This window comes from Xyrauchen texanus, chromosome 2 (assembly GCF_025860055.1).
Source record: "Xyrauchen texanus isolate HMW12.3.18 chromosome 2, RBS_HiC_50CHRs, whole genome shotgun sequence".
Lineage (NCBI taxonomy): Eukaryota > Metazoa > Chordata > Actinopteri > Cypriniformes > Catostomidae > Xyrauchen > Xyrauchen texanus.
The window spans coordinates 32,216,390-32,243,992 of record NC_068277.1 but is presented as its reverse complement, the minus strand read 5'-3'; the positions used below and the strand labels follow the sequence as shown (position 1 = coordinate 32,243,992).

At 36.7% G+C, this 27,603-nt stretch overlaps 1 protein-coding gene across 1 annotated transcript in view; it reads left to right on the top strand.

Moving 5' to 3' along the window:
• The first annotated feature begins 3,006 nt into the window (after positions 1-3,006).
• pias1a (protein inhibitor of activated STAT, 1a) overlaps positions 3,007-27,603 on the top strand; it is a 76,720-nt gene continuing 52,123 nt past the window's right edge. The window contains exon 1 of the mRNA XM_052089063.1: positions 3,007-3,030. Within this exon, the coding sequence (XP_051945023.1) occupies positions 3,007-3,030 (24 nt within the window). The remainder of the gene's footprint in view (positions 3,031-27,603) is intronic.

Sequence of the window (27,603 nt, the reverse complement as noted above, 5' to 3'; positions counted from 1 at the left end):
CTTAAATGCATGGGAATTTCACCAAACACTCTTACATATTTGAATCTTTAGAGGCACGGCACGTATATCTATCACAAATAGATCTATAAATGCTTAGATAGTGTCATATTTTTAAAACAATAAGAAAATAATAGAATTAAAGATATTTTAAGAGATAATGCAAAAAATCTGTCAAATCTAGAACTGGACTCATTACTTTCACACTGAAATTTCATGAAACGCAACTGGCTTTCAAATATTGATCTACACATTACACAAGATACACGTAAGTATTTTCTAAGGCACTTATTGAGTCTAAATAGATGGACAACTTACATAATATTAGTCAGTAGTACACCCAAATTACAATAGTCATAGGGCGTAGGTTTGGTTTGAAAGTTGGTTGGGACTTATAACAAGTAAGAAATTCAGTCTGGTAATATAGGCAAAATAACTTTATTTCCTTATACACTGCCTGGCCAAAGCAAAAAATGTTGCATACACTAATATTTCATTGGACTGCCTTTAGTTTTGACTACAGCTCACATTCATTGTGACATTGTTTCAACAACCTTATCAACATCACAACATTTATTCCATCCAGAGTTGCATACATTTTTGGTCAAGATCTTGATTGATGACGGGAGTGTGTAACCACTCCATAAAGTCTTCTCCAGCACCTCCCAAAGACTTTAAATGGGGTTAAGGTCAAGACCCTGTGGTGGCCAATTAATGTGTGAAAATGATTCCTCATGCTCCCTGAATCACTCTTTCACAATATGAGCTCGATAAACCTTGGCATTGTTGTCCTGGAATATGCCCATGCCGTCAGGGTAGAAAAAATTATTTTGATGGGATAACCTGGTCATTCGGTACATTCAGGTAGTCAGCCAGTAGTACATCATAATGCTGCTGAGCATAGACCTGACCAACTGAAGCAACCCCAGATCATATCACTACCTCCAGAAGCTTGAACAGTGGGCACTATGACGGGCACATGGCTTCATGCGCTTCCCTTCTTACCCTGACGCACCCATCGCTTTGGAATAGGGCAAATCTGGACTCATCAGACCACATGGCCTTTTTCCATTGCTCCACAGTCCAATCTTTATGCAAATTGAAGTCGTTTTTCCCCCAATTACCCTTAAAAACAAGGGGCTTTCTTGTGGCCACACAGCTTCTTATTCCCAATCCTGTAAGTTCTCATTACATTGTGCATGGGTTCACGATCCTTCCAGGTTATAATAATGTATTAAACAGTTCTTATCCTAATTCCAGTGATTTCAGCAATCTCCTTAGATGTTTTCTTTGCTTGATGCAGGCCAATAATCTGCCCCTTCTGAAACACAGTAACATCTTTTCCATGACAATGGGATACGTCTTCCGACATGGTTGTTTAAGAAATAAGAAGCTACACACTGCATCAGTAAGAGTTAAAAGAATTGTTGCCAGCTGAAACATATTAATGACTGCAATAATCATCCAATCATAGGCTCTTAAGTATCTGCGTATGAAAATCCAAACTGCAACTTTTTAATTTTTTTGGCCAGGCAGTGTAGTCTCATTTCTTATTTTCTCTGTCCCACCATGTTAAATATTAGCCATAAAAAATAATAATTAAAAAAATGTCTAAAAGAATAAACAAATTATGAACTGACCACTAGGGCTTTAGAGGATAACATATAGAGTTATATGGATAACCTTGGATATTATGAATTGATATGTAATTATAATTTTCCTCACGTTCTGCTTTCCAACTCCCCTCACTCCCACATAATTTTTTCTCATATTGCTTATATGTACATACATTTTTATCTGAAAAAGTAAGTCTCCTAAACAATGTATGTTTTAGGTTTGGCCTACAATTAATTACTTTTTTTAATCACAAATTACTTATTGTATTGACAAAACATTATTGTCTACCCGATGCTCTTCTCCAATGTGCAAAATAAAATATTTATTAGGAGTTATATTAACATCTTAAAATCCTGCACCTCTGACACAATCATTCTAATTTTAAGGTCCTCCTCAAAAGGGCGCTTACCAGCCGAAAATGCAGAATCATCCTTTCGGCTGCATGCAAAACTCAGGACATTTTGTACAGTAAAATCTAATTTCAAGGACTGGACAAAAAATACCAGTGGAAATGTGCCAGCATAAAATTGTTTCAAACGACGGTGCACTGTGTGATTGGTGCACCCTGACCAATTGCACCCTTGGTAAAATTGTCCAAATGTTGGTCAGGACATTTCCCTATCATCCCTACCTAAAATTACACCTATGGTCATATCATGCTGTTAACGTGTTGTACTTGCACATTGTTTCTTCATCAAATAGCAATGTCAAATGTAAATCAAGTCAATCACTGAAACAACAGCGCCACCTTGAGTAACAAATATCATGTCTATTATGTATGTGTACACATGGCTTATTATATGGTAGTGATAAATCACCATTGTTGTTAATTCATTGTTGCACAGAAAATCAACATAATACAGTATTTATTTGTATGTATATAGTACTAATTGCTCTTGTAATTAAAGAAATAGATATAATGTGATAGTAAACTTATATATAAGTTATATATATATATATAAGAAAAAAGCATAAAATTATAATTTATGGAAGTGCTGAAAAACCAACACTATTCTACACTATTTATAAGAGATAGATTGATGAATACCAAAGAGGTGTCGGCACAACTCCAAAAAAGTTACAGGGTACAGAGGGTCGAATGAGGTCCCGGGCCACTAGGTATGCGTTTATGGGTAAAAATGCGGTATATAAATAAAACTTTATTTACTGAATAAATGGGATTCAGGCATCTGTGGTCGCTAATAGCAGGATTTATTTTGGGTCGAGTTAGATTTGAAACAACCGGTTCGACCAATTGAAAACACAACTCTACAGTCAAACTTTAGCACTTTATGTTGTCACTATTTGAAAAACGTTTGAGCGCCAAAACAGAGCTGCGCGTGCACACACCACATGACCCGGCTACGTCACGCCTGCGCTAGCAGTCACAAGATGGCGGAGAGTGCGGAACTAAAGGTAAAACGCTGCGCTTGATTTCCAGTCGGATAGTGAGCAGGGAGATTTTATTGTGCCGTTAGAAGTGCGCGCACTTCTTACCTGCTGTATTAAGAGAGCGTTATGGTGTTTTTAACCCCTGTTTCCGTAGCTAAAGTTGCACGTGAAGTGAGTTTTGCTGTGGAGCTCTTGTAGAAAGATTTCAGCGTGTTATTGTTGATGTAGAGAGAGCTGTCTGTGCACCGCTCTCCTCAGGGGAATTACTAAGTTTAACTCTTTTCCCGCTGATAAGTCACGTTCAGGCAATCTGCTGGAGACCAGTTACAGACTCGTTCTAATTTAGCATCAGTAGTTAGATCTTAAATGTGTATTATGATGGTAAATGTGTGATGTTGCTAGAAAGCTCCATGGCGTCGCGTGCTGGGCGCGAGCGCTGTTGACGTGCTGTCAATCAAGTGGAGGAAGTGCACGAGCACCTTTACTCCCATTTCAGCACTGAAAAACAGCGTTTGACCACTTCAATCCATAACCAGCTATGTTTCGATGTCATTACTTAAACACCGACCTAACAATTTAATTAACCATACTTGTACTGCAACAGCAGCGTTTTGTAGGTACACGGATAAGCTTTGGCTGCTGTCCAGCATTCGCATATTTAATTGCTGTCAGTTAGCTTAAAGTTACGGTTTTATTTGTCTTGTAGACGTGAGACTCAGCGAGCATGCATGTGGTGTGTTAATGTAGGTAATGAAGCGCGACTGTCTGATGTATTACTGTATAAAAATGGAAAATACTAATCTGTTAACGCACACACACAGAGCACGCTGGAGCGGCATTTAACTTTTGTGGTATTTTGTGTTTATTTTTGCGCTATTTTGAGTGTCCATGAAAGCTCTTTTTGATTTGTGTCAATAGAAGCTAAAACTCACTGCAGAATGACAGATTGTTGACTTGTTCACAAGAGAAAGTTAAACACTGTTTTAAATGTTTGTGAATGCATGTGCTTACAGTGGAAGTTATATTGAGAAATAATTTAATTGCCATTCTTTCTTCAATGCTTGATCTCTTCCTTTTTTGTCATTCTAAATGTCTTGCATATTGACCTACTGTTTGTCGTTGATTCTCATTTTGATATGTGTCAATGACAAGTCCACGTTTGTACCAGTGTAGAGAGGAAAATCAAAGCCATAATTACTGTAGAGTTGGTTTGCATAGAACCTGATATTTTACAGAGCCTCCTTTTAATTTTTCAAATGGGTTGGAATTAAGACCACATTCCAGATTGTCTGAGGATGTTTGTTGTAAAGTTGTGGTACTCAAGTCCGAGTCACGAGTGCAGTTTAATGGACTTGGACTTGTCACGGACTCCGATGCATTTTTACTCAGACTTGACTTGGACTTGAGCCTTTCGGACTTGGAATTTTTCCCCCCAGTCCAGCCGTGTCCATGGCAATTGTGATGCAATGAAAAACAAACAAACAAAAAATAACAACATAGGGTGTCCATATGTCCTCTTCTCCCCAGACATGTCCTCTTTTTCAGACCTGAAAAAAGCATTCGGCCGGGATTTCAAAATTGCCTCTAAATATCCAGGATTTGGCTTTTTCTTCATATTGATGTGTTCTCTACAGTTAGTACTATGATACATTCTTTGGATTTGATATACTGCGCATCAGTTTTCACGTGTATATGTCCTTACATGGGATTATTCTGGCTGAGAGCAGCAGCGTGCGCTTTCACCTGCGCGCCTGTGCTGTATGTGTGTGCGGCAAAGAGATCGCCATTTGCCAGATGTGCTCTGCCGCTCTCATCCAGAAATATCAATAATGTAAGTCCACTTTTAAAAGCATGTTCCCCAACTCTGCAAATTATTAAATAGAACACGTTTTATCAGACTTTTTTTTTATCATGGGTTTGCACGCTTCTGCGCAAAGCCATTTCTAACTGAAAATGTTGACTATCGAGACTAAATCAATATTAATAACTAGGGATGCACCGTAATTTTGGCCTCCGAAAATTTTTGGCCAAAAATTGCACTTTCGGTTTTCGGCCGAATGAGAAAGAAGGCCGAAAATATGAGCCGAAAATATATACCGCCTCGCCCCGCACCTCAGTGCTCTGATTTCAATCTGGATCGATCTAGCCCTTATCACGGCGCTACCCAACAAAGGCCGATCATGTCAGCAGTGTGGAAATTCTTCAAAATTTCTGATAAGGACATCACATTTGCGATCTGCAGTGTTTGTTCAGCAGAACTTTCAAGAGATATATATATATATACAGAGTACAGCAAGAGATTCTTCAGGAAAGCGCCCCGATCAACAGCAGTGCCACAACTAGCGCAGCTACACCACAGCAGTGCCACAACTAGCGCAGCTACACCACAACTTGAGACGTATCTAGCTGAACTACACCAGAAGCGACAATCCCCTTAACTACGGTCGCATAAACAAAGACCGCTTTCCTTTGCTTGCGCGGATTGCGCACAGGTATTTATCTGCCCAAGCACCAGCACAGAGAGTGAGACACTGTTCAGTGCAGCATCTCATGTTCTTGATGAGCTTTCTGACAGGAGAGACTGTCAGAAAGTTTAGCAACTTTTGTTCTTGAAGAGAAACCTGTCACTTGTACTTAAATAGAAAGCGGTCCAATATGATGTGTATAGCAATTACATTACACTTGTTCTTCACTCGAGGATACATAGTGTTTACAGTTGAGGTTGGATTTAGTTCAATTACTGCTGTTTTGCACTGTTGTTTTGCACAATAATTTTCACTTAAAGTGTACATACGTTTACATAAACAGAATAGAGCACTGATCTATATATATATATAATTATATATTATAGTTATATATAGATCAGTGGAATAGAGGCCCTCTGCCATTCTGTGTTCTGCCTTTTGTTTTAATTAAAATTACTGTTGCATATTAAACTTTTTGAAAGACGTTAGCCAAGTTCATTACTTGACTGTTGTTTTGCATATATTTGGATAATTGTTAATAAAATCTGTAAAATTAGATTTTTACAGAACTGAAAGAAGAATAATATTTAATAATGTTTTAATATATTTTTTGTCCAATTTTGGTGTGTTACTTTCAATAAAAGTGTGATTTATTTTATTGGTTTGTAGTTTTTCAATTCAGATTCATTAAATTCATGAAATTAATGAAAAAGTATAAAATTAATACAATTATACACAACATTTCGGTTTCGTTTTTCGGCCAAGTGCATCCTGGAGTTTCGGTTTCGGCCCAGAATTTTCATTTCGGTGCATCCCTAATAATAACTCTTGTTGTAATGACTAACGCGGCTTTCACTTTTTTGGTATATGTTTGAGTGGAGAGGAAAAGCAACAGATAATTGAAATGTCAACAAAACGCAATTTGAAGGTGTGTTGAAGGACAGTTTTGTCTTCATACACCTAAAGCATGCTTTCATTCTGAAACCACTTTGAAATTTGTTTAGCAGGATACTAATAATTTGTTTTTTGCATTTATATTGACAAATTACGTTTCTTAGTTGTGAAGGTTAAAATAAGATAAAAATATTGATGTTGAGTTTACTGTTACAATTTTAATTCAGATTCTTGAACAGATTAATTCGCACTTGTCATGGACTCGATCTAGAGTCCGACTCTGCCCCTTTTGGAATCAGACTTTTCTTTTAAAATGCATATGAACGATTTAAAAGCGCTAAATACACAAGCCCATGAGCCCATTCACGTGCAAAGAACAGCACGTCGGCACTTTATTCTGAAGTGCACACAGACCATGGCTGCGTCCGAAACTGCATACTGTTGCAGTTTGTTGTGCAGGGATCTTCAACCATTTTCAGGCCAAGGACCCCTTGGTGGGTAGAGAGACGGAGCCGGGACCCACATTACATATTGTTTAAATTGTGTGTTGCATTTTATGACTATAAAAACGTGGCTACCATATTATTGTGTGCATACTTCATGATCTATTGAAATAATCATTAAACCCTGCTGAAAAGACCAGCTAAAACCAGCATAAGCTAGTTGGCTGGTTTTAGGTGGTCAGGTTGTTTTTTAAGGGGTTTTGAACCCTTTTTTAGCTGGTCTAGCTGGTCATGCTGATCAGGTTGGTCTTAGCTGGTCAGGTTGGTCTTAGCTGGGCTCCCAGCCTGAACAGCAAAAAGAGTTGAAACACCCACTGAAACCAGCTAACTGACCTGCCTGGCTCGGTTAGGCAACCCTATTATGGGTTAGTTAAGTGTCCAGTCCATCCACACTTCATAATCTTGCCAGAAATATTAGGTCTTCTGGGTATTTCTCGCTTACTGCTTCATGAATACTCTGGATTCGGACATACTACTCCATTGGCATACTGTTTTAATAAAAGGCACATTAAAATCATTGCAATATACTATAATCACTATATTGCTTAATTGTTTATTTTTGCAATTCTGTTCAATAGAGCTATTGGTGCAGACATTACACAAAATATTTTATTTGGATATTCATTTAGTTTCTTGTAGGTGTGGGTAAAAATATTGATCATGAACTTCATTTGAACGATCTTGATATCGATTTTTAAATCCAAAGAACAGTCTTTTTCTCTGTGCAACACTCCAGTACAATGAGAGGAAATCACAACTGTTGTCAACTGGCTTGTAAATGTATAGATTCACCAAAATGATGAAAAACTAATAAAATATTATTAGTAAAATTAGTATTTTCATAATATACGTAGTTAGAATGTCCCCTCTACACTTAACCTTTTTGCATGTGAGTTTCTCCTGTATCGATGGAGCTATAAATGCGTGCTGCAATTAAAATAAATCTTACATTACACTTCACAGCAGATGCACTGGAGGACAGATTATATCACAGCGGGTGCTCTAAAGGTCAGATTATATATTATCAAGCATATAATGTGGGTTTTAGAGGTTTATGATGATTGATTATTAGGGATGCACTGATACTGGTATCAGAACCGGGTCCGATACATGCTCATGTACTCGTACTCATAAAAATGCTCTGATACATTAACCAATACCATCTGACATAAGAATGTCATTACGTAAACATTCAGCACACACATTAAAATCATGTCATGTCCTCGTGAGATTATTTAACAGCAAAAGCTGTGATTTAATGAGATAAATTGATTGTTTGCATGTGCATCGTTTTAAATGTGAGTGCTTGTGAATGTGTACAGCCGGTGTTGTGCTGACATAGACACAAACTGCTCATACCGTTCGAGAACCTTGACTCATACACGGAAAACATTATGAGCTATTATGAGCATCGCAAGTTCTGTTTGTAGCAGATGACTGCAGGCAGATGCTAATTCACTTTTTACCACCATTCATATACAGACTACATTTTTATTTATATAGTAGCCTTTTGTGGTTTAATAATTACAGTGATTCACGTAGCGTCCGGCTTTTCCAGATTGGGAATCTGCCGTCATTTCATCAAAGCTCCTTGGTGTATATCAACACTTCAAAATAAAAGTTAAATTGTCAGAAATAGATCACTACTATATAGTTATGTAATATTCACTGATATACTACTACCACTAATAATAAATCAATAGTATCTGTATTATATTCAAGAAATATCTCACTTCTGTGATGCGCTATTATGCAGCACTTTATTTGACAAAGATATCTCCAATGTTGTATTTAGGGTTGTGCTTTGAAGTTCTGTATAAAAGCACTTAATTTGATACAAAAAAATAATACAATTTAATGTTGAAAATTAATTGTTATTCTTTCATTGGATTCAAGTTTTAATTAATGAATTTATTAATTTAATTATAATTTTGATGATAAAATAAAAAAAAAAAAAGCACTGCTGTTATTGAGTTAAAGGGGTATTGGATCCAGTATTGGCAAGTATTAAAAAAAAAAAAATGTCTGTAGGCCTACTCGTACTCGTTCTCCAAAAAATTTTATCAGAACATTCCTATTTGATTATGATAGATAAGATGCAATCACGAATGCCTTTGCTGGCTATGCACTCCACCATATTTTTGTTGCAATGCAAGATGGGATTGTTAGTTTGTATCATCAAAGAAGCATACAAAAGGAGGAGCCTAGAAGGTTCTAAAAACCTAGCACTTCCACTCTCCCAGCCCCAGAAGTGGTTGTGATGGACAGAATAGTAGAAGGCTCGAGTGGACTGACTGGTTTGTGTATTCTTTGACGTCAGAAAGCATGGCCGCAGTGCTGCATCAAAACAGTGCACTCTGACTTTAACAGCTTTATACTTCTATTTAGTGATTGTTTGAAAGTTTGTAACATAAAAAAATAAAGATATTGTGATGTTGAAAAGACTATTTGTGCAGCTGGTTCATTATGACAACTGCTTCTGTCATTATGACAACAGATTGTTCAGCAGCATGAATGCAGATGGCACCAGTTTGATCATACACATTTGAGCCCAGTCTAGTGTAATCACACCAGTTTGATCGTAAGTGCGAAATGGTTAACAGCATTAGCTGAGAGAGAATTTATTTCATATGTAAGCAAAAGGGACATTATAACTGAAATATACTGAAAAGAATCGAAAGCTTTTGAATCAGAAATGAATCTGGAACTCTGTATCGATGCCCATCTGTAGTTCCTTGTTCTTTTTCTCATATAACAGGGTGATGTTTGTGCATTTTGCGAAGATTCTAATTATGTTCCTGGGTTCCAATTGAATTTCTTCAGGAAAGATATGCTGGGAAATGGTTAAGACTATCCAAAAAGAACTATCCTTAATAGTTGTAAGTAATGGCTTCAGCTATGTTTTCATTTAGATAAAGTGAACTAATCCCAAAGGGGAAATTTGACTCAAATTACTTATCTGTTTAGCTTAGGCCTACGAATTTCTCAGATTAATACTCAGTGATGTATGTTAGTCAGTGGATTTGCAGTGTAAGTGTATATTAAGATTAGAATAAAAGAATAAATATTTGGAATATTCATATCCAGTACTGATAGACGTGATTAGACAACAGAGTTGGAACCAAAGCTGTTTTGAATGCTTGTCATTTTAATATTGTTCAGTGCTTGTTGTCTACCTGCAGGAATTAGGCTTGTGGAAATCCAGATGTTTTCTTGTTTTTTTGTTGTACATCAACCCAAAGGAACAATAACTGAGTTTACACACACAGTCCTAGTTTCATGTTTTTATCCATTTGATGAGATCCATTTAAAGCCATGTTTTCTCTCCCTCTCACACACTCCTATTTCTCTCTTACTGATGTGCACATTCCCTCTCGGGCTGTAGCCAGCTATCTTTGGCCACACAAATAGCCTCCATCAACATAGAGGTGATTAAGGTGGGGGTTTTGTGTGGGGGTGTGCTACACATATCTCCCTTCAGCAGATGTTCTCATACCTGGCACTAGCTCCTGTACTCATTTTCAAGCGGTTTAGCTCATAACCTCACAAAAAATACAGCACATAACAAAAAAACTGAAATGGATGTTTTGTCTTTATAACAGAACATGGTGGAATTATTCAGCTGATCTTGGGTGGGATATTTGCTGTTAATATGCTAATAAATAATATGTGTTGTATGGATGCACCAAAAAAATTTTTTTCTCCCGATCCGATGCTGTTAGCTGAATTCTCAATATCTGCCTTTTCCTATCTGATATCAGTGTTGTAGTTTCCTTTATCAGTTTAGAATATCTGCTAACACTGTATGGAATTGATTGGAGTACGCTTTTATGTGTAAAAAAAACCACAAACCTCTAACCCCCTCTGTAGGACTTGGAAATTTAGCATGTTAATTTCTGCGATTAGTTGACTGTTTAACGCATACCATTTTTAAAAAATTTAATTAAGGCACTATCCATTTTTTTTCCCACTTAAAACTGCACTAATGTTTTTCCCCACTTTATGTGGCTAAAAATTTGGCATTCATAAATTTCCATGAGGTAAAGGCTAGACTCAACTGCACATCCTAGCACTGAATCTGATTGTGTGGATAAGTGCACGCTTATTAATTTCGCATTGCCTAAGCATAATAAACACAGGAGTGAATTTACAGAATGAAAAATAGAGATTTCACCCGCAAGTGATGAGCCAAGTGTGGGAGATATGGGCAAGCTGAACCAAAAACAGAAAAAGCGCAATAGAGAGATTCGGCATGCTTGTGATAGAAACTGAACAGCAAAAGGAGAAATTAAAAGTTTTGAGATTTTAAACTTTAGCAAATTATACTTAAGCATTCAATTTGTTTTATATCTGTATGTATTAGGAATGGGCACGAGTACTTGAGTACTCAGAAGTGACAGCAACGATTGATCTGAAAACGATGATCGGTAATGAATATGCGTGATGGGACTTTTCACTAAATTCGAAATTCAGTGAAAACTATACACAAACTGATAAACAATGCTTTAATGCTAGTGTTTGTTCTACATGTTTACAAAACCAAAAGATATATAATGCTATATATTAACTGTATAACGCTGTTTACACTGTCGCAAAGAATCTTTTTTTTTCACATCTGACATAGATTGGAAATTGTTGCACATGTGTAAACAGAAAAATCTGCACAAGATCTTATTTTTCCTCCATCTGATCTGAGCCACTTCCAAATATGGTTTTAAATCAAATACATGTCCAGTATCGGGACATCTGACCTACATCTAAACACATATAATCGATTCCTTGTGGCTTTTCTTAATGGTGTGTCCTTACGAGGCAGATGTGCCTTTAGGCGCTAACACAAAAACTCAAAGCTTCTCTTGTTGAGGCGGATATTTTGTACCCACTCCCTGTCGTCAATCGTGTGAACTTAGTCCCACCACTTCTGACTTATAGGTCTTAAGCCCTATTTGGACGGGATTAGTTTTCCCGACATATGTCTGTAAAGTAATTATTACTGCGGATGTCTGAAATGTTTCCCGTCGATTTGCACGGGTTAAGCGAAATCTGTAAAACTGACCTATTAGAAAATGTATACTGAGCTGATTTATTATGCAGGAAGTATTAAACATGATCATATACTGTATCTGTGATTATTAGAAAAACAAAATTGGTGACATAGCGAGCCTATAATTGTACACTCTTAAATTAAAAATATGGACAATCTCTTCCCATTTTGTAATTTAATTCGTCCCTCCGGAAGTTATGTTCTGAAACACGGGGCTTAAAAGTGAGTTTCTTTTTTTTTTACATGGGTCAGTAAACATGCATCAGCCCAAATGCAACAGCCAGCATTATCTGAAGTTGTGAAGGACATCTTACATTTTCCTGTCATTGATTAGCATGCACTTCAGACATTTGGAGAACTTAAAAAACAAAACAAAAAAAAAACAGCGATATTTAAAGGGCTCACGAGCTGGAAAGTGCAGATTTACTAGCTTTTTACCATTAAGTCAATTTGCATGGGATTACTGTTACCAGGGATAATTTTTACTGGTTGTTTTATGGTTGGTTAAACATGCTGTAATTTTTCCTGCATGGGAAAAAATCGCAGAGAAGTTTTAATAATTCAAAACCCGAGGGTGAACCCTGGCACTCATGGTGTTGACTTGATTCGTGCCATCTCACACCTCGGCGAAATCAAAGTTGTAGACTTCTGCACGAGTTTACAGGTTTGAAGTCCAGCATAAAATTACGTTCCATTGCACTTTTTCCAGTAAGAAGTTGAAAGTTCCAAGTTTATTTGAAAGCAGCATAAAAAAACCATCAAAGCAACAAACTCCAACAGTGTGACTTTCTGTTCAGGGCAGAGACAGCGCTCAACACACCAGGCAAGTTCTTCCTTTCGAACAGCTAGATGGAGAGCAGCTGAATAGGACTGAAGGTAGGGCTGGACAATAATTCAATATCAATATTTATCGCGATATAATTTTTTTCAATAACGCTGATATGATTTTTATATTACAGCATTTGTCACTGACTAACGTTCAGGGCGCAGCCGTCAGTTCATTGTATTCAAGCCGAGCAGAAATATCAGAACAAAATTGGCTATGTGCGTGACATGGCAATTTTTGAAAGGGACACAAATAATAGAGCCAAAATTGTACGTCTATAGCAGGGGTGCCCAATACGTCGATCACGATCTACCAGTCCATCGCAAAGGCAATGCTGGTAGATCGCACAAAATTTAAATGTACTTTAGTTAAATTTTTATAAAAATAAATATAATGTCTTTCCTTCTTTTAGTTTCTGTCTGACTTGCACTTGACGAGTAAATGTTGACCAGGCGAGGTTTTGTTTATTCAGTTGCCATGACAACTAGGTTTGCGCATATGCGCCTTCCAAGGACTTCTGAGAACAGAGTGCGAAATTGCGATGCTACTGCCCTGATTAGGCAAAACTGTCTGATTTCATTCAGTGTCATCAGAATAAGGTAAATGCCCTGGCTATTGTAATCTATTGTGCTGTAGGTGTTTTGGTTTAGTTTTAAAACTGAATGATATCAACATTGAACATTATTATATATTAGAAGATGAATTCCATGTAGGGATACATGCAGTAGTCCCAACAAGCATTTTCTTATTTTAAATGAAACTGTTTTTTTATTTGGTAGATCTTATTGAGTTGGTCATTTAAAAGTAGATCATCACACAAAAATGTTTGGGCACCCCTGGTCTATAGGATGTGTGTACACAGAAGACTTATTTCACCACGCGGTCATATTATAATTATAAAATTATCTTGCGTCCTCCATAATATTTTAGGTTTCGTCGTTGACAGAGGGGTCTCTTAGATATTCAACTGCAGCCATCCCACTGATCTGCCACGTAACATCATATTGAGCCAAACCCAAAACAACGGTAGATCTACAACATTAGGCTAAAATCAGTTCACAAACAAGCTACCAAACAAGCTAGGTAATGTTATAATCGCTAACGTTGCGGCCTCATGAAAAAATACATCAGTTATCATAATTTTTTGTCATGACTAATTTATTAATGACTCTGCATCATCTGTATTTAAGAGAAAATAATCACTTCCTCCGATGATGCTTAAATTGAATGAAATAGCATTGCCACTGTCAGCCTACTTTCTGGAGTTCCACAAATAACGAAGCAATTCGAACTCCAGCTGGCTTGTGTGTGTAAAGGGGTAAAGCAGGCAGTGGACCAAACCACTGTGGTGCAAGGGAGGGGGGACTGAACTTGACTGAAAATTTTTTGGCCCGGTTGTATTGTTTTACTATTATTATTTTAAGTATATATCATTATATTTTTTACAATACACAGCGTGGTTTTTAATGCCCCAGCAAGTTTTTGTTGTTGCTCACTCTGTTTTTTCTCTTTTCTGCAGCAACTCTGAGCACTTTAATATTCTTTATCCTAGCTGAAGAACCTTTGTTTCAATCTATAACGATAATCAGCCTATGCTGTAGTTTCAAGATAAAAATATGAATATTGACAAAGGTGAGTTTTATGCTTATTTGACATTTCTTGGTTGTATGAAGGCTAACATTAATTAATTAATTTATTTTTACAGTTTTTATTTCTTAAATATTATATAGTTTTACAGGAGGAGGTTTCATATACTTGGCAAATTCATTTTTCAGAAGTTTGAAGGTTCAGACAACTGTTGTGGGCATTCTTGGCCGTTTTTCTGAGGCTTTTATATTGTTCATATCGATATCGGAATTATATCGTATTGACCGAAATTAAGAAATATATCATGATATACATTTTGGCCATATCACCCAGCCCTATCTGAAGGCAAAGTCTTTAAAACTATTTTCAAATTAACACAGCATTTTAAAAATGTAATGATTATGACAGCCGTGATGAAAACAATGGGGCACGCTTACTAAGGTAATTATGGTAACCTGAAGGAAGAGCTTTCTGAGCATTCTTTCATTGAGTTGGCCAGCAAGTCTTCACATAATTACAAAATATGAGGTAATATATTTTGATTATGCCATCTTTTGTATTTATTGTAACACACTATGTTACAGATTACGTTATAACAGCCTATAATAATGATTAGACAAGACACTGGATCAATGACATGCAGATCTAGGAATATCTGAAAGCAAACCTGGCCAGTTTGTTTCCTGATGTAAAACATCTTTAGAACAGGAATATATTACAATATTACACTTGATTTTGTTCATGATTTTTAATCTACATTGTATTTGCCCTTATGCTTACTTAGTTCTTTTATTGTTTAACAGTAGCATTTGTAATTCCGTAAGCACAAGAAAGAGCATCTGTGGCTCCTCATTGCAGTGGTTAGTTAGGTAGTTAGTCTTTCTTAAAAATAAACTGTTTGTTATGGGAAAAAAAAATAATAGCCTAAACACATTAAGAAACTTAACTTTGAACTACAACTGCCACAGTTGTAATGAAAACTTCTGTTACAGTTTACTGTGATAAATGTTAGTAATGGTGTAGATGTGAAAAGTCTTTGTAATTGATGCTGGTGCAGGGCAGGTGTTTTCTCTTTCCTTTTTCGGTTCTGTTCACAATGTCATTGCTGTCTAGCAGATTGAAAGGCTTGAAATGCTCCATAGTGTTTTAAAATGGAAATTTCTATTGTAGAATTCAAATGGATCACAGACGTTTTTGAAGGGAAGCCCTGTTTAATCCAGAGATACAGGAGGATATAGCAATGGTGCATCTCTTGCACAAATTATTCTTGGTGTATCACGTGACTTGTACACAAAACCATGCTTCAGTTGCCCCATGCACATTCGCACATAATTAAATAATTACCGCATGGACCAGCTGTGTAAACTATCATGTCTTTCCATCACTGACTGCGTGACTTCGCCACTTTCTGTGGAGTTTTTATTTTTCTGCGACCAACCAACCAAAACTTGGTAGGCCAAAACACTTCTCATCGACTAACGTTTGGTCGACTATTGGGGGGGGCAGCCTTAGTCTAAATTCTTCATTGTGTCTCTTGCAGAAAGTCTTCGGTGGTCTGTTTGGGTACAGGCATAGTGCATAAAGCAGCTGAAGGGACTCCTTAAGTATTTTGTGTTTGTGAGACAGAAAAAAGACAATTGTAAAAAGGGTCCAAAATATTTTGTGATTGGATCAATGAAAACATACTGAGATGATAAAAATTGCATCCCTCCTGATGTGTCCCATACAGAAGTGAATCACCACCCCTCACCTGTCAATCAACCGCTGTGCTAAAACAATGTTTTAAAATCAAATGTGGCTTTAAAACTAAATAACATCCACTATTGTAAAACTTCATAGATCTGCAGTGTGTCTGATATAAACATGCAGTGCCACAGATAAGAAGCAAGCACATCTAAAGCTCAGTTACTACTGGTACTATGAATTCTGTTTGAAATGGCATATTTTTGCTTAAATTATATTTTTGGTTTATCTGGGAAAAACATATTTTTTTTTTGCGTTTTGTCCCTTATTACTTTTTACTGATGTAGTGAATGTATTTAGTAATCAAACCAAAGACCATCCCTTCAGAATCCAAACTCAAGTGGTCACAGGAAACACGTTTAAGATGCATTTTACCAGGTGCAAACGACAAATTTCTCGCTTGACCACTTTGATTGGATTTGAAGGCTGGCATATCATTGGTTTTATGTATTTGCTTGTTACTGAGTTTGCAAACGGAACACGATTAACAGCAAGCCTTCACTCTGGCAAATGTTAAAGGCCACCTACTCCATCTTCCTGTTTAAAAGTAATTTTAAATTTAAAAAGAAGGTTTTGAAATGTTCAATCTAACCTAATTGTCTCAGGGACTCCAGGACCAAATAATTTTCTCTTTGTGTCTGATTGTGGATAATGTTAACAAAAGATTTAATCTGCAGACAAATCTTTCAACTATAATACTTTAAAATATCTTGAAGAATCAGGTATTTCTTGAACATACCGTGAGAACATAGTGTAACTCGCAGAACTCAAACATCCTCTAAAGTGGAAAAAGAATAATAATTAAAGAAAGCTTTAAAAATCATATTGTGATTATTTTGAAAAATCTTGCAATTTGAACTGCAATGTGATAAACAAAAAACTAGTAAGTGATTCCTTTTGAACCAAATTTGGTAATTTTTTGCCCATGTTCTTAGGCTTTTCTTAGAAGCCCCTCTTTTAGGGTTTACACATGAGTCCTCTTAAAAAGAACCAAATTGGATCTTTTCGCAAATAAATAAAACAGTGGAACTAAGAAATGCTTGATCTGAACAAAATGTGTAATTTCAAAGCTTAGAATCAGGACTTTTCAATGCATATAGCTTATCCTACCAATTCTTAAATATTGCTTTTTAATTTGCTGACAAATAAGAACTGTTTCGATCTCATCAATTATATTCAGAGTTGGTAAAACCATAAAAAAAATAGCCATAGAGATAGCCATATGTTATATATTTTTGGAAGGGTCTCAATTTGTAGAATGCAATGAGCAAATTAGTTTCACTCAGAGGCCAAACTGCAGTGAGTTTTATTGTTTGAAATGCCCACAGACACACAAATATAATAAACAGGAGCTATGTCTCCGCAGTAACGCACTCAACATGCCACATGATAAGATGTGTGGATTGACTGTCTCAGACACGGAGGCTACTGAGATTCGCCCTCTGCCACCCGGATTGATGCAAGTCACTACACCACCTCGAGGACTTAGAGTGCATTGGGAATTCCAAATTGGGAGAAAAAGGGAAGACAAAAAAATTATAAAAAGAATAAACTATTGTGCAAACACAATACAAAACAGACTGAGCAGTGCACAAACTTTCAAGCAAGCGGTGTGAAACTATTTATTGAATTAAATCGCAGACCTTTGCTGTTTAATACTCTCACAAGATCACATTGCAATTTGAATTTTATTTTGATTAATTGTGCAGCTCTACACCAGATGTACTAATGATAGCAGCATTAAAGGGAACATTAAAAACAAGTGGCTGAAGGTTAAGGAGTGTGTTTACATGCACACCAATACACTGCTAATTACCCAAAATTTGCACCAAAACAGGATTTAGAATTTTTTAAAATCATCAGATTATTCTCTGCTTGTGATGTCAAAACGTAAACAGTCATGCACACAACACAGTCGTACATTTGAAATGCCCGTAAGAACTGAAAGTCCTGGGCTGAGCTGATCTCATGCTTTCCCTTGATATCGTGGTGCAGACCTCAAAATTGATGCTATCCATTTGAATTCTACATGAGCATTTTCTATTCATGCAACAGGCAAAAATCTATGTGTGCCACTCGGTTTATGCTTAAACAGTTTATGACTTTAACATGATAAAGGAAAACTGTTTACATATTGTCAGCTTAAGCATAATCGGTGAAAGATTAGTCATGTAAACGTGCTCAAGGTCCTTGATCGTTTCTGTCTGATATAAACCGTTTTAGCTGTACATTTCAGTGCTGAGTGTTTTGTAAATCTGTCACAATGTAATTGCTGCTTGGAAAAAGGCTATTATTGGCGAATGAGGAAGTTAAAAATGATATTCAACTTGACAGAAATCACTTACAGCAAAGCGCTCTTTCTCACTTCACACATGAAGAGGCCATTTACATAGGGTTTTAAAGGCACAGCTGCAAAAAATAGTGACTATTTTTGCAGCGAAAAATAAAATAAAAAAATGTGTGATAGGATCCCTTTTAAATAAAAAAAGTAAAATAAAATGACTCACTGAATCCAGCTGCCATTCTGTCCACAACCAAACAGAAGCATAGTCTACTATAAACACCTGCCTGATTGGACAGTAACAGAAAAAACTGCGAACATTTTGAAATTGATTTGATACAGTATTAAAAACGGAATATTTTGCTTATGTGACTAATATTGCTGCAAAAAAGACACCTGTTTATCACCCATTTTGGGGTTTTTGAGGTCCATTTCTATGATCTGTCACTTCTTTTCTGAGAGCTCAAAATATTTAGCACATACACTCACAACCGCAAACCCTCAGTAGCTCTGTGTTTGTAGACTGCTCTGCTGGGGACATTTTGCTGTTTTTTTCTTTACTAGTGGTCGACGGATATTTCGCCAAGGCCGATAAATCGGCTGATATTCAGAATCATCACATCGGCCGATACATTTTCCCATTTGGCCATTTGTTTTTTTTTAATGCCACGAGGGCACAGAGAATTGCCTGCTTGCATGTGAAGGAGCGTCTGAGACATGTTAACGACTAGTGCAGCAACTAATGATTATTTTGATAATCGATTAATCTAACGATTATTAGAACGATTATACGACGATCATTAGCTCTTAACCAATTATTCTGCTTGTGCCCCGACTTAAACAATAAAGAGGACAAAGTAGTCTTTTAAAAATACCTCTATATGACATTCACAGAATTAAAGAGAAAAAAATACTTTTTTTAAAGTTTAATTAAGTAAAGAAAATCACTGCAATCCTATTGTTATCAAGGGTTTTTGTCTTGTTTTCCATTTAACATTGTCTAAAAATCCTTAAAATAAGATACATTTACTTGAGAAGCAACATATAAGACATTTAGACTTTAAGAGAATGTTTCTTAAATATACACTAAGTGCATTTTGTATACAAGTGTATTTTTCACTTGTTCATACTTCTGTGAGTGCAGTAAAGACAAAATCTACTTATATTCAAGATCTATTCTCTAAAAGCAAGTCTAAATATCTTATATGCTGCTTCTCAGGTGAATGCATCTTTTTTTAAAGAATTTATAGACATTTAAAAATATTTGTATTTTTAATATTATATTCAACATTCTCAGATAACAATTTTTTCTTCTGCAGTATAGCTGCTAAAAAAAGTACATTGTTTTAAATGAGTTTTAGGTATTTTTATTGGAAAATTAGCCAAAACAAATCATAAATGTACAGTATTTTGTTGCAGTGTTTAATGGGGCGAAGACTACCCTCTCACCTTTTTGTTCACTTCAATCCATCTTTAACTCACAAAAATAAACTGTCATATTAATAAAGCTTCAAAGTAAAAGCGCTTCACACTTTTACTTTGCCATATTCACTGTGCACTGTATGTACAATTGGTTTGATTGGGTCTTTTATGAGAATGCGATCGGTAATGCGCAAATGCCATCCATTGTTGCTGGACTACTGTGTGTACTGTTATTTCCTTTCTTATATATGAAGAATTTCTTCATGCAGATATAAATGTAAAATTTGTTATGTTAAACAGAAATCAGAAGAAACTACTATCTACCGTTTAAAATACAATCTTATTTTTTTAAGATAATTAAATATAATAAAACTTTATGAATATAACCTATTAGTAAAGGTTTTGTGTGAAACTGAGTAAATATAGTGCTAAATAAGATTTATAATTTTTTTTGCAATTTTATGTTTGTTATTTACTATTTCAAATTGTGTGATATATCTGCATTGTTTCGGCCACCCTGCTTTCTAGAAATCGGCATCAGCCATTAAAAAAACCATATTGGTCGACCACTACTCTTTACACCTGGTGCCTTTAGATCATTGGATAATTGTATGATTTTACAGATCTGTCCGTGTGTGTGTCTGTGTGTGTTATCAACACTGGAACACAAAGCACTGAGGTATGTGAGTGTTGGTCTTCTGTCTGTAAGCTGCAGGCTGGAGATGGTGGGGGAGGGGCAGACCACAGAGAGAGAGAGAGAGAGTTGGAAGGGAAGCTGGCACAGTAATTTTATTCTAGGCTCTAAAAGAGAGAAAGCGAAAGAGTGTTTGCAAGTGAAATTGAGGGTAGAGAATTATGTGTAAGATTATGACCTCTCAAATCTGTGCTGGCGAAGCTGAAGGTATACTTCGGTTGTCCACGTTGCCTCATCGAAACATGGATCGTATGCGTGACGCAAATTACATCATCAGCATGGTCTGCGCTGACTGTCTTAGGACCCTATGAAATCCATTATATTTTTTTCTAAAATTCTGTTTTATTGTTTTCGAAATTCATTTTTTTCTGATTTAATTTCATCTGTTTTGGACTTTTCATTTGTAATACATTTTTACTTGTAAAAAGTCAACTAAATTACTTATTATTTATAATACTTCTTCCAAATAGACTAATGTGCCTTAGGTGTTAATATTAGATATGTACATGTATTACGAGCAGCAGTGAGCTGAATCAAAGTTATAGAATACCTAGCCATTGTTAAACCTATCGAGTTACTACAATAAAAGCAAATGCTAATTTAATAAACACTCACCTATTACAATGTTGAGGACACTCCGATCTCTGTTGTCTGAGGTTTCATCGACAACAACGAAGATTTTCCTTCCACGGATCTCTTGCAGCACTTTTTGCATGTGTTCGTTTTCTGGGAGTGTGCCTCCCTATGCTTCACAAGAAAGGGACGCATCTTCATTTTCTCAAGTGGTATGTCCGTCTCTGCACACATTGCAACAAAATCCTCTACAAACTCATGTCTAGAGCTACCGGTAGTTGATTTCGCCTTGCTCTTGAGGTGGACTCTCAATTTTAGATGGCCATTGCACGTATCTTTACGAGTACAGTCAATAGTGTGTTGGCAAAACTTACAGAAAAGCTGTTGGCCAGACTCATAGAAGTCATTTGGATATTGTTCTAACCAGTACTTGGCAGTTAACTGTGTGTTTCTTAATTTTTTAGATGTGGTTGTTTTACCAGAGGCAAGTCGTTTAGACATGATTCTTATCAATGATGGCAATTCACGTGTGAATGTAAATATTCGAGACAAGGTTACAAGGTAACATTGACTCATTTGGCCATATTTTAGCAGAATTCAAAAGTCTCTGACTGGTTATGTTGCGAGTATTTTACATTATTGTGAGTTATGTGAAACACTTAGGTTTGGAATACCAACACAGAAAAATTTGCAAATTCCGCAAGATTCCGTGTTTATAAGTAAATTCTGTTTTTATGTATAGATTCCGTCTGTGTTTTCCACAACACGGAAACCATAGGGCTCTACTGTCTGTACTGAAATATCATCACAAAGCAGTCAGAGTGCGCATGTGTTGAATGCGTTCGTATTCGCTCTCGGTCAATGGATCCGATATGGAATGCAGAAATATAGTACAACTGGGCCTTTAGTCACAGCAGCAGATGCATTTAAGAGGAGATTCAGGGACAATGTTTCTCTCTTTGCACTTTCAGTCTCTCTCATCCTTTGAAATTACACTTTATCTTCAGCTCATACACACCTGAGCCCCAAAGACTGTGAGCAAACACACCTACACAAATGCTTAAATGAACACGCATTACACACCTGAGCCTGGAATATGGCCTCTCTGTTTTAGCAACCGAGCTAAAGCCAAATTCATACACCCAATCACATAGACTACACTTTGAACTTTTGTCCTGGTGTATTTGATACATGTTTCATGTTACCTCTTCCTTCCAGATTTTTATTTAAAAATTTTTTGCAAAGAAAATCTGCATGACCTTGAAGAATGTTGGATCACGCATGTCAAGCAACATTAGAGCATGTAACTGACACAGATTTACCCTGAATACAGAAGCTGAAATACACATACATGTGCGTATGCTGGGGTGAAGTGTTAACCTCAGTCTCACCCGTTGCATTTTAATTTTGCTTTCAGCAGAAATGTGAAACAAGCACCTGTCTTTTGTTCTGCGCCACCCAGGCAATTGCACCAACCCGTAAGTTTGCATTAGATAAGTAAATAATTTACAATTTAGCAGTTACTTCTTTTGAATTAATCTTGCAGAAATTGAGGGCACCTCTGTCTGTGTATTCTCTTCTCTATCTTGCCAGTTTTAGAGTGAAAGATTAGTTGAAATCGTATGACACATTGTGCAAGAAAATCTCAGCAGGGCAGCCGTATCTGATGTTGACACTGGCACTACAAAGTAGGGCTGAAACGATTAGTCGACATTATCGACAATAAAACATTACGAGCAAAATGTTCATTGTCGAATAGTCGTTTGCTCTCATTTAACGTAACATGAGATCACATTAAACTGTAATGATGATGCGCGAAAGCAGCACTGCAGTTCATGCCTGACTGAGGAGAGGAAGAATTACATCGATCACAGTCCAGATGCACTCTAAACTTTCCAAACAGCTTTAGGTGATGTAGATCGCAAAGTATGAAGGAATTATAATGTAAAAATACAAAGTAAATACAGAAGCACTCTCATTGCGGAATTAGTGAAGCTGGAGCTGCCGCTCCGCTGAAGGAAAACTTGCCTGTCTAGCGTCTTTAAAGGAAACACCCCAAAGGTGCATCATAAATTCATTTATATTTAATGCGTTATAGCTTTATTAAAGTTCAAATAATATGGAAGCAGGTCATGTAAATAACTACAAATTCTGAAACTGGCATTTTTCTGTGCGGTCAGCACCTCTTCTATGAGTTGCACGAATGTCCCGATCTGAGGAGGAGAGACTGAAACTGCACGCACTGTCCCTCGAGCGGCTCACAATTTTTTTTTTTTTTTTTTGGTGAGTTAAAGATGGATTGAAGTGAACAGAAAGGGGAGAGAGTGTAGTCTGCCACATTATACATGGCAACAAAATATGTTTTTGATTTGTTTTTGTTTTGGCTTGTTTTCCTATAAAAATATGGAAAACAATTTTAAAACAATGTACTTTTTTTTAGCAGCTATACTGCAGAAGAAAAAATTGTTATCTGAGAATGTTGAATATAATATTAAAAATAAAAATATTTTAAAATGTCTAAAAATCCTTTAAAAAAAGATGCATTCACATGAGAAGCAGCATATAAGATATTTAGACTTGATTTTAGAGAATAGATCTTGAATATAAGTATATTTTGTCTTTACTGCACTCACAGAAGTATGAACAAGTGAAAAATACACTTGTATACAAAATGCACTTAGTGTATATTTACATTCTCTTAAAGCAAGTCTAAATATCTTATATGTTGCTTCTCAATTAAATTAGATTAATTTATTATTTAAAAAAATGTATCTTGTTAAGGATTTTTAGACATTTTTAAATGGAAAACAAGACAAAAACACTTGATAACAATAAAAAATGTTTTGCAGTGAATGTCATTTAGAGGTATTTTTAAAAGATTATTTTGTCCTCTTTATTGTTAGTAAGCACGTTTAATACAACCTTTTAAGTCAGGCACAAGCTGAATAATCGCTAAGAGCTAATGATTAATCGTTGCAATAATCGTAGAATAGTCGTTCTAATAATCGTTAGGTTAATTGATTATCAAAATAATCGTTAGTTGCTGCACTACTACAAATAATTTTTTTATTTTAGGTCTCTCAGATTTTTTTTTTGCCTGGGAGTCTCCCGTTTTGTTATTTCTCCCAAAAATTTCTCCCGAAAAATCTATATATTATTCCAAGGTGGTCCGGTTGCCAGATCTTGAATGAAACGCATCCTACTCACACAATCAACACATCATACAAATTACAAATAATTTATGACCACAATCTGGCAACCGAAACCCATTTGCGCTGTTGATATCCGCGCAGGTAGTAGACGCGGGATGTTAAATCAAACATCACTGGTAGATGGGAGGAGAAGACTCAGCTGGTGCTCCGGTGAAAAAAACTAAATATCCATGTACATTTAACAACAGCTGGATGGAAGAATTTAATTTCATATCCCGAAGCCATATCGACAATACCCACGCCTCTTGCAATGTGTGTCGCACTGATTTTAATATCGGACACGGTGGGAAAAATTACGTTACTCCGCACATTAAATCACAACGGCACAATTTGTAAAGTATTTAGCCTGCCTCTGCCATCCAGCACCCCGCTTCCCCTCTCCCGGATGTGTGTACCCAAATGTTGACAGATAACAGGCTGCGTGTGTGACATGACACGAGATTAAACAACTCGGGCAACGCAACGTCGGAGAGTACCTCCTAATCTGTATCGAGGAAATTTATCCGATTTCTGATCCCTCTGTCCTCAACTATGGAGAACGGCTGGTCATCCAGGGCCATGAATTCCATAATTTTCCTCGTAATTGCTTTGGTCTTTTCGCTGCTCATACCAAGGAATGATAGGAGAGGCTGCTGACTTGTGGCTGGCTCTGAGCTCTGGCTAGCTTTAGCCGCTTTCACTTTTTAGCTTCTTTTTTAAATGGGCATTTTCAGCTGGGTGATGGTGTTTTAAATGTCTAATTAGGTTTGTTGAGCCGAAAGTTATTGTGGTGGTTCCCCCACGGTTTACTTTGGCCTTACAATTATTACACATTTCGAACTTTATGTATTCTTCACTCACAGTGAAGATCTTCCACGCCAATGACATGTTTACATGCAGCTGTGACGTTATTGCCTGCGCCGCTGGCAACAAAACGGACTGGCTTGGAATCGGAAAGACGTGAGGCTGACCGGCCGGTTACCGGTCCGGGCCGAGCATGCGGAAAATCGGCTAATTCCGGTCCCTGGCCGGTCGATCGGTGCATCTCTATCTTTAATGTAAATATATTATGTATATAAGTGTATTTTTCACTTGTTCAGACTTCTGCCATTGCAGTAAAGACAAAATATACTTGTATTCAAGATATACAGTATTATCTGAAAGCAAGTCTAAATATCTTATATATTGATTCTCAGGTAAATGTATCTTGTTATAAGGATTTTTAGATTAAATATTTCATATTATATTCAACATTCTCATATAACACATTTTTCTTCTGCTGTATAGCTCCTAAAGTAAATTTGCGTTGTTTTAAATCAGTTTTAGATATTTATATTAGAAAACAATCAAAAACAAATAAAAACTCACCCATCTTTAACTCACAAAAAACAAACTTTCTCTTCTTAAAAGAGCTGCGTATCACCGATTTCTTCATGAAATAAGCTGCGTATCACAGATTTCTTCATGATAAGATATACACCTTGACAAATATATTATGATTCAATATGTTGCGAGCCATCACGTTATTATGTAGCTTCAGCAAGTGCACGTGAGGGATGAGCGTCCTGTGCCAGAGTGTACAGTTGAAGTCAGAGGTTGTCATTGAACACATTTTTTTAACCAATCTACAGATTTAATATTAGCAAACTAAAGTTTTGGCAAGTCATTTAGGACATCTACTTTGTGCATGACACAAGTAATTTTTGCTACAATTGTTTACAGACAGATTGTTTCACTTTTAATTGACTATATCACAATTCCAGTGGGCCTGAAGTTTACATACACTAAGTTAACTGTGCCTTGAAGCAGCTTGCAAAATTCCAGAAAATTATGTCAAGCCTTTAGGCAATTAGCCAATTAGCTTCTGATTGCTAATTGGAGTCAAATTGGAGCTAATTGGAGTCAATTGGAGGTGTACCTGTGGATGTATATTGAGGCCTACAGCTGTGGCCAAAAGTATTGGCAGTGACATACATTTTGTGTTTTGCAATGTTTTCGGCTTCAGTTGTTGTGGTGTTGATTGTTTCTAGATTATTGTGCAGAGTGGTCTGATGCATTTTAAATAATTGGAAAAAGCTTCATTGGCCAAAGAAATGTACTTTATCACAAAAACCCAATTTTACTGTTTTTTTTTGGCCCTGGCACAAAATGACCAGCTAACATCATTTCACTAATCATATCAGCAGCACCTGGGAAAGTGTGAACGAGTAGCTACTTATCAAGTGAAATCACTCTATCATTCTGATTGGATCATAAGAGCAGACTGGTTGCTATAAAAGGAGGGAAGAAGTGCTTCCAATCATTGTGTTCTTGTTTGTTCTTGTTACCTCTAAAGAAAGTTGTTCAGCCATCATTGCTTTGCATCAAAATGGCCTCACATGCAAGGAAATTGCTGCAAAGAATATTGCACCTGAAAGAACCATCTACCGGATCATCAAGAACTTCAAGGAGAGAGGTTCAACTGCAGTGAAGAAGACTTCAGGATGTCCCAGAGTATCCAGCAAGCACTAGGACCATCTCCTCCTGAGGAGTCAGCTATGGTATCGTGTCACCACCAGTGCAGAGCTTGCGCAATATTGGTAGCAGGTTGGTTTGAGTGTATCTGTATGCAAAGTGAAGCAAAGAATTTTGGACAATGGCCTGGTGTCAAGATGGGCAGCAAAGAAGCCACTTCTCTCCAAGAAAAACATAAAGGACAGACTGAAATTCTGCAATGTACAAGGATTGGACTGCAGAAGACTGGTGTAAAGTTATTTTCTCTGATGAAGCCCCCTTCTGACTGTTTGGGACATCTGGAAAATCGATAGTCTGGAGAAGAAAAGGTGAACGCTACCATGAGTATTGTGTCGTGCCAAAAGTGAGGCACCCTGAGACCATCCATGTGTGGGGTTGCTTTTATCCAAGGGAGTGGGTCCTCTCACAGTTCTGACCAAAAACACTGCCATGAATAAAGAATGGTATCAAAAACTTTTCCCAATGATCCAGGAGCAATTTGTTGATGATCCGTGCATTTTCCAGCATGATGGAGCACCATGTCACAAGGCAAGAGTTATAATGAAGTGGCTCGGAGATCATTACATTGACATTTTGGATCCGTGTCCAGGCAACTCCCCGGATCTTAATCCCATTGAGAACCTGTGGTCAATCCTCAAAAGGCGAGTGGACAAGCAGAAGCCCACAAATTGTGATCAACTCCGAGCACTAATAAGGCAAGAATGGATCGCCATCAGTCAGGATTTGGCCCAGAAGCTGATATCCAGCATGCCAGAGCGAATTTCAGAGGTTATGAAGAACAAGGGTCAACACTGTAAATATTGACTCTTTGCATACACTCACCTAAAGGATTATTAGGAACACCATACTAATACTGTGTT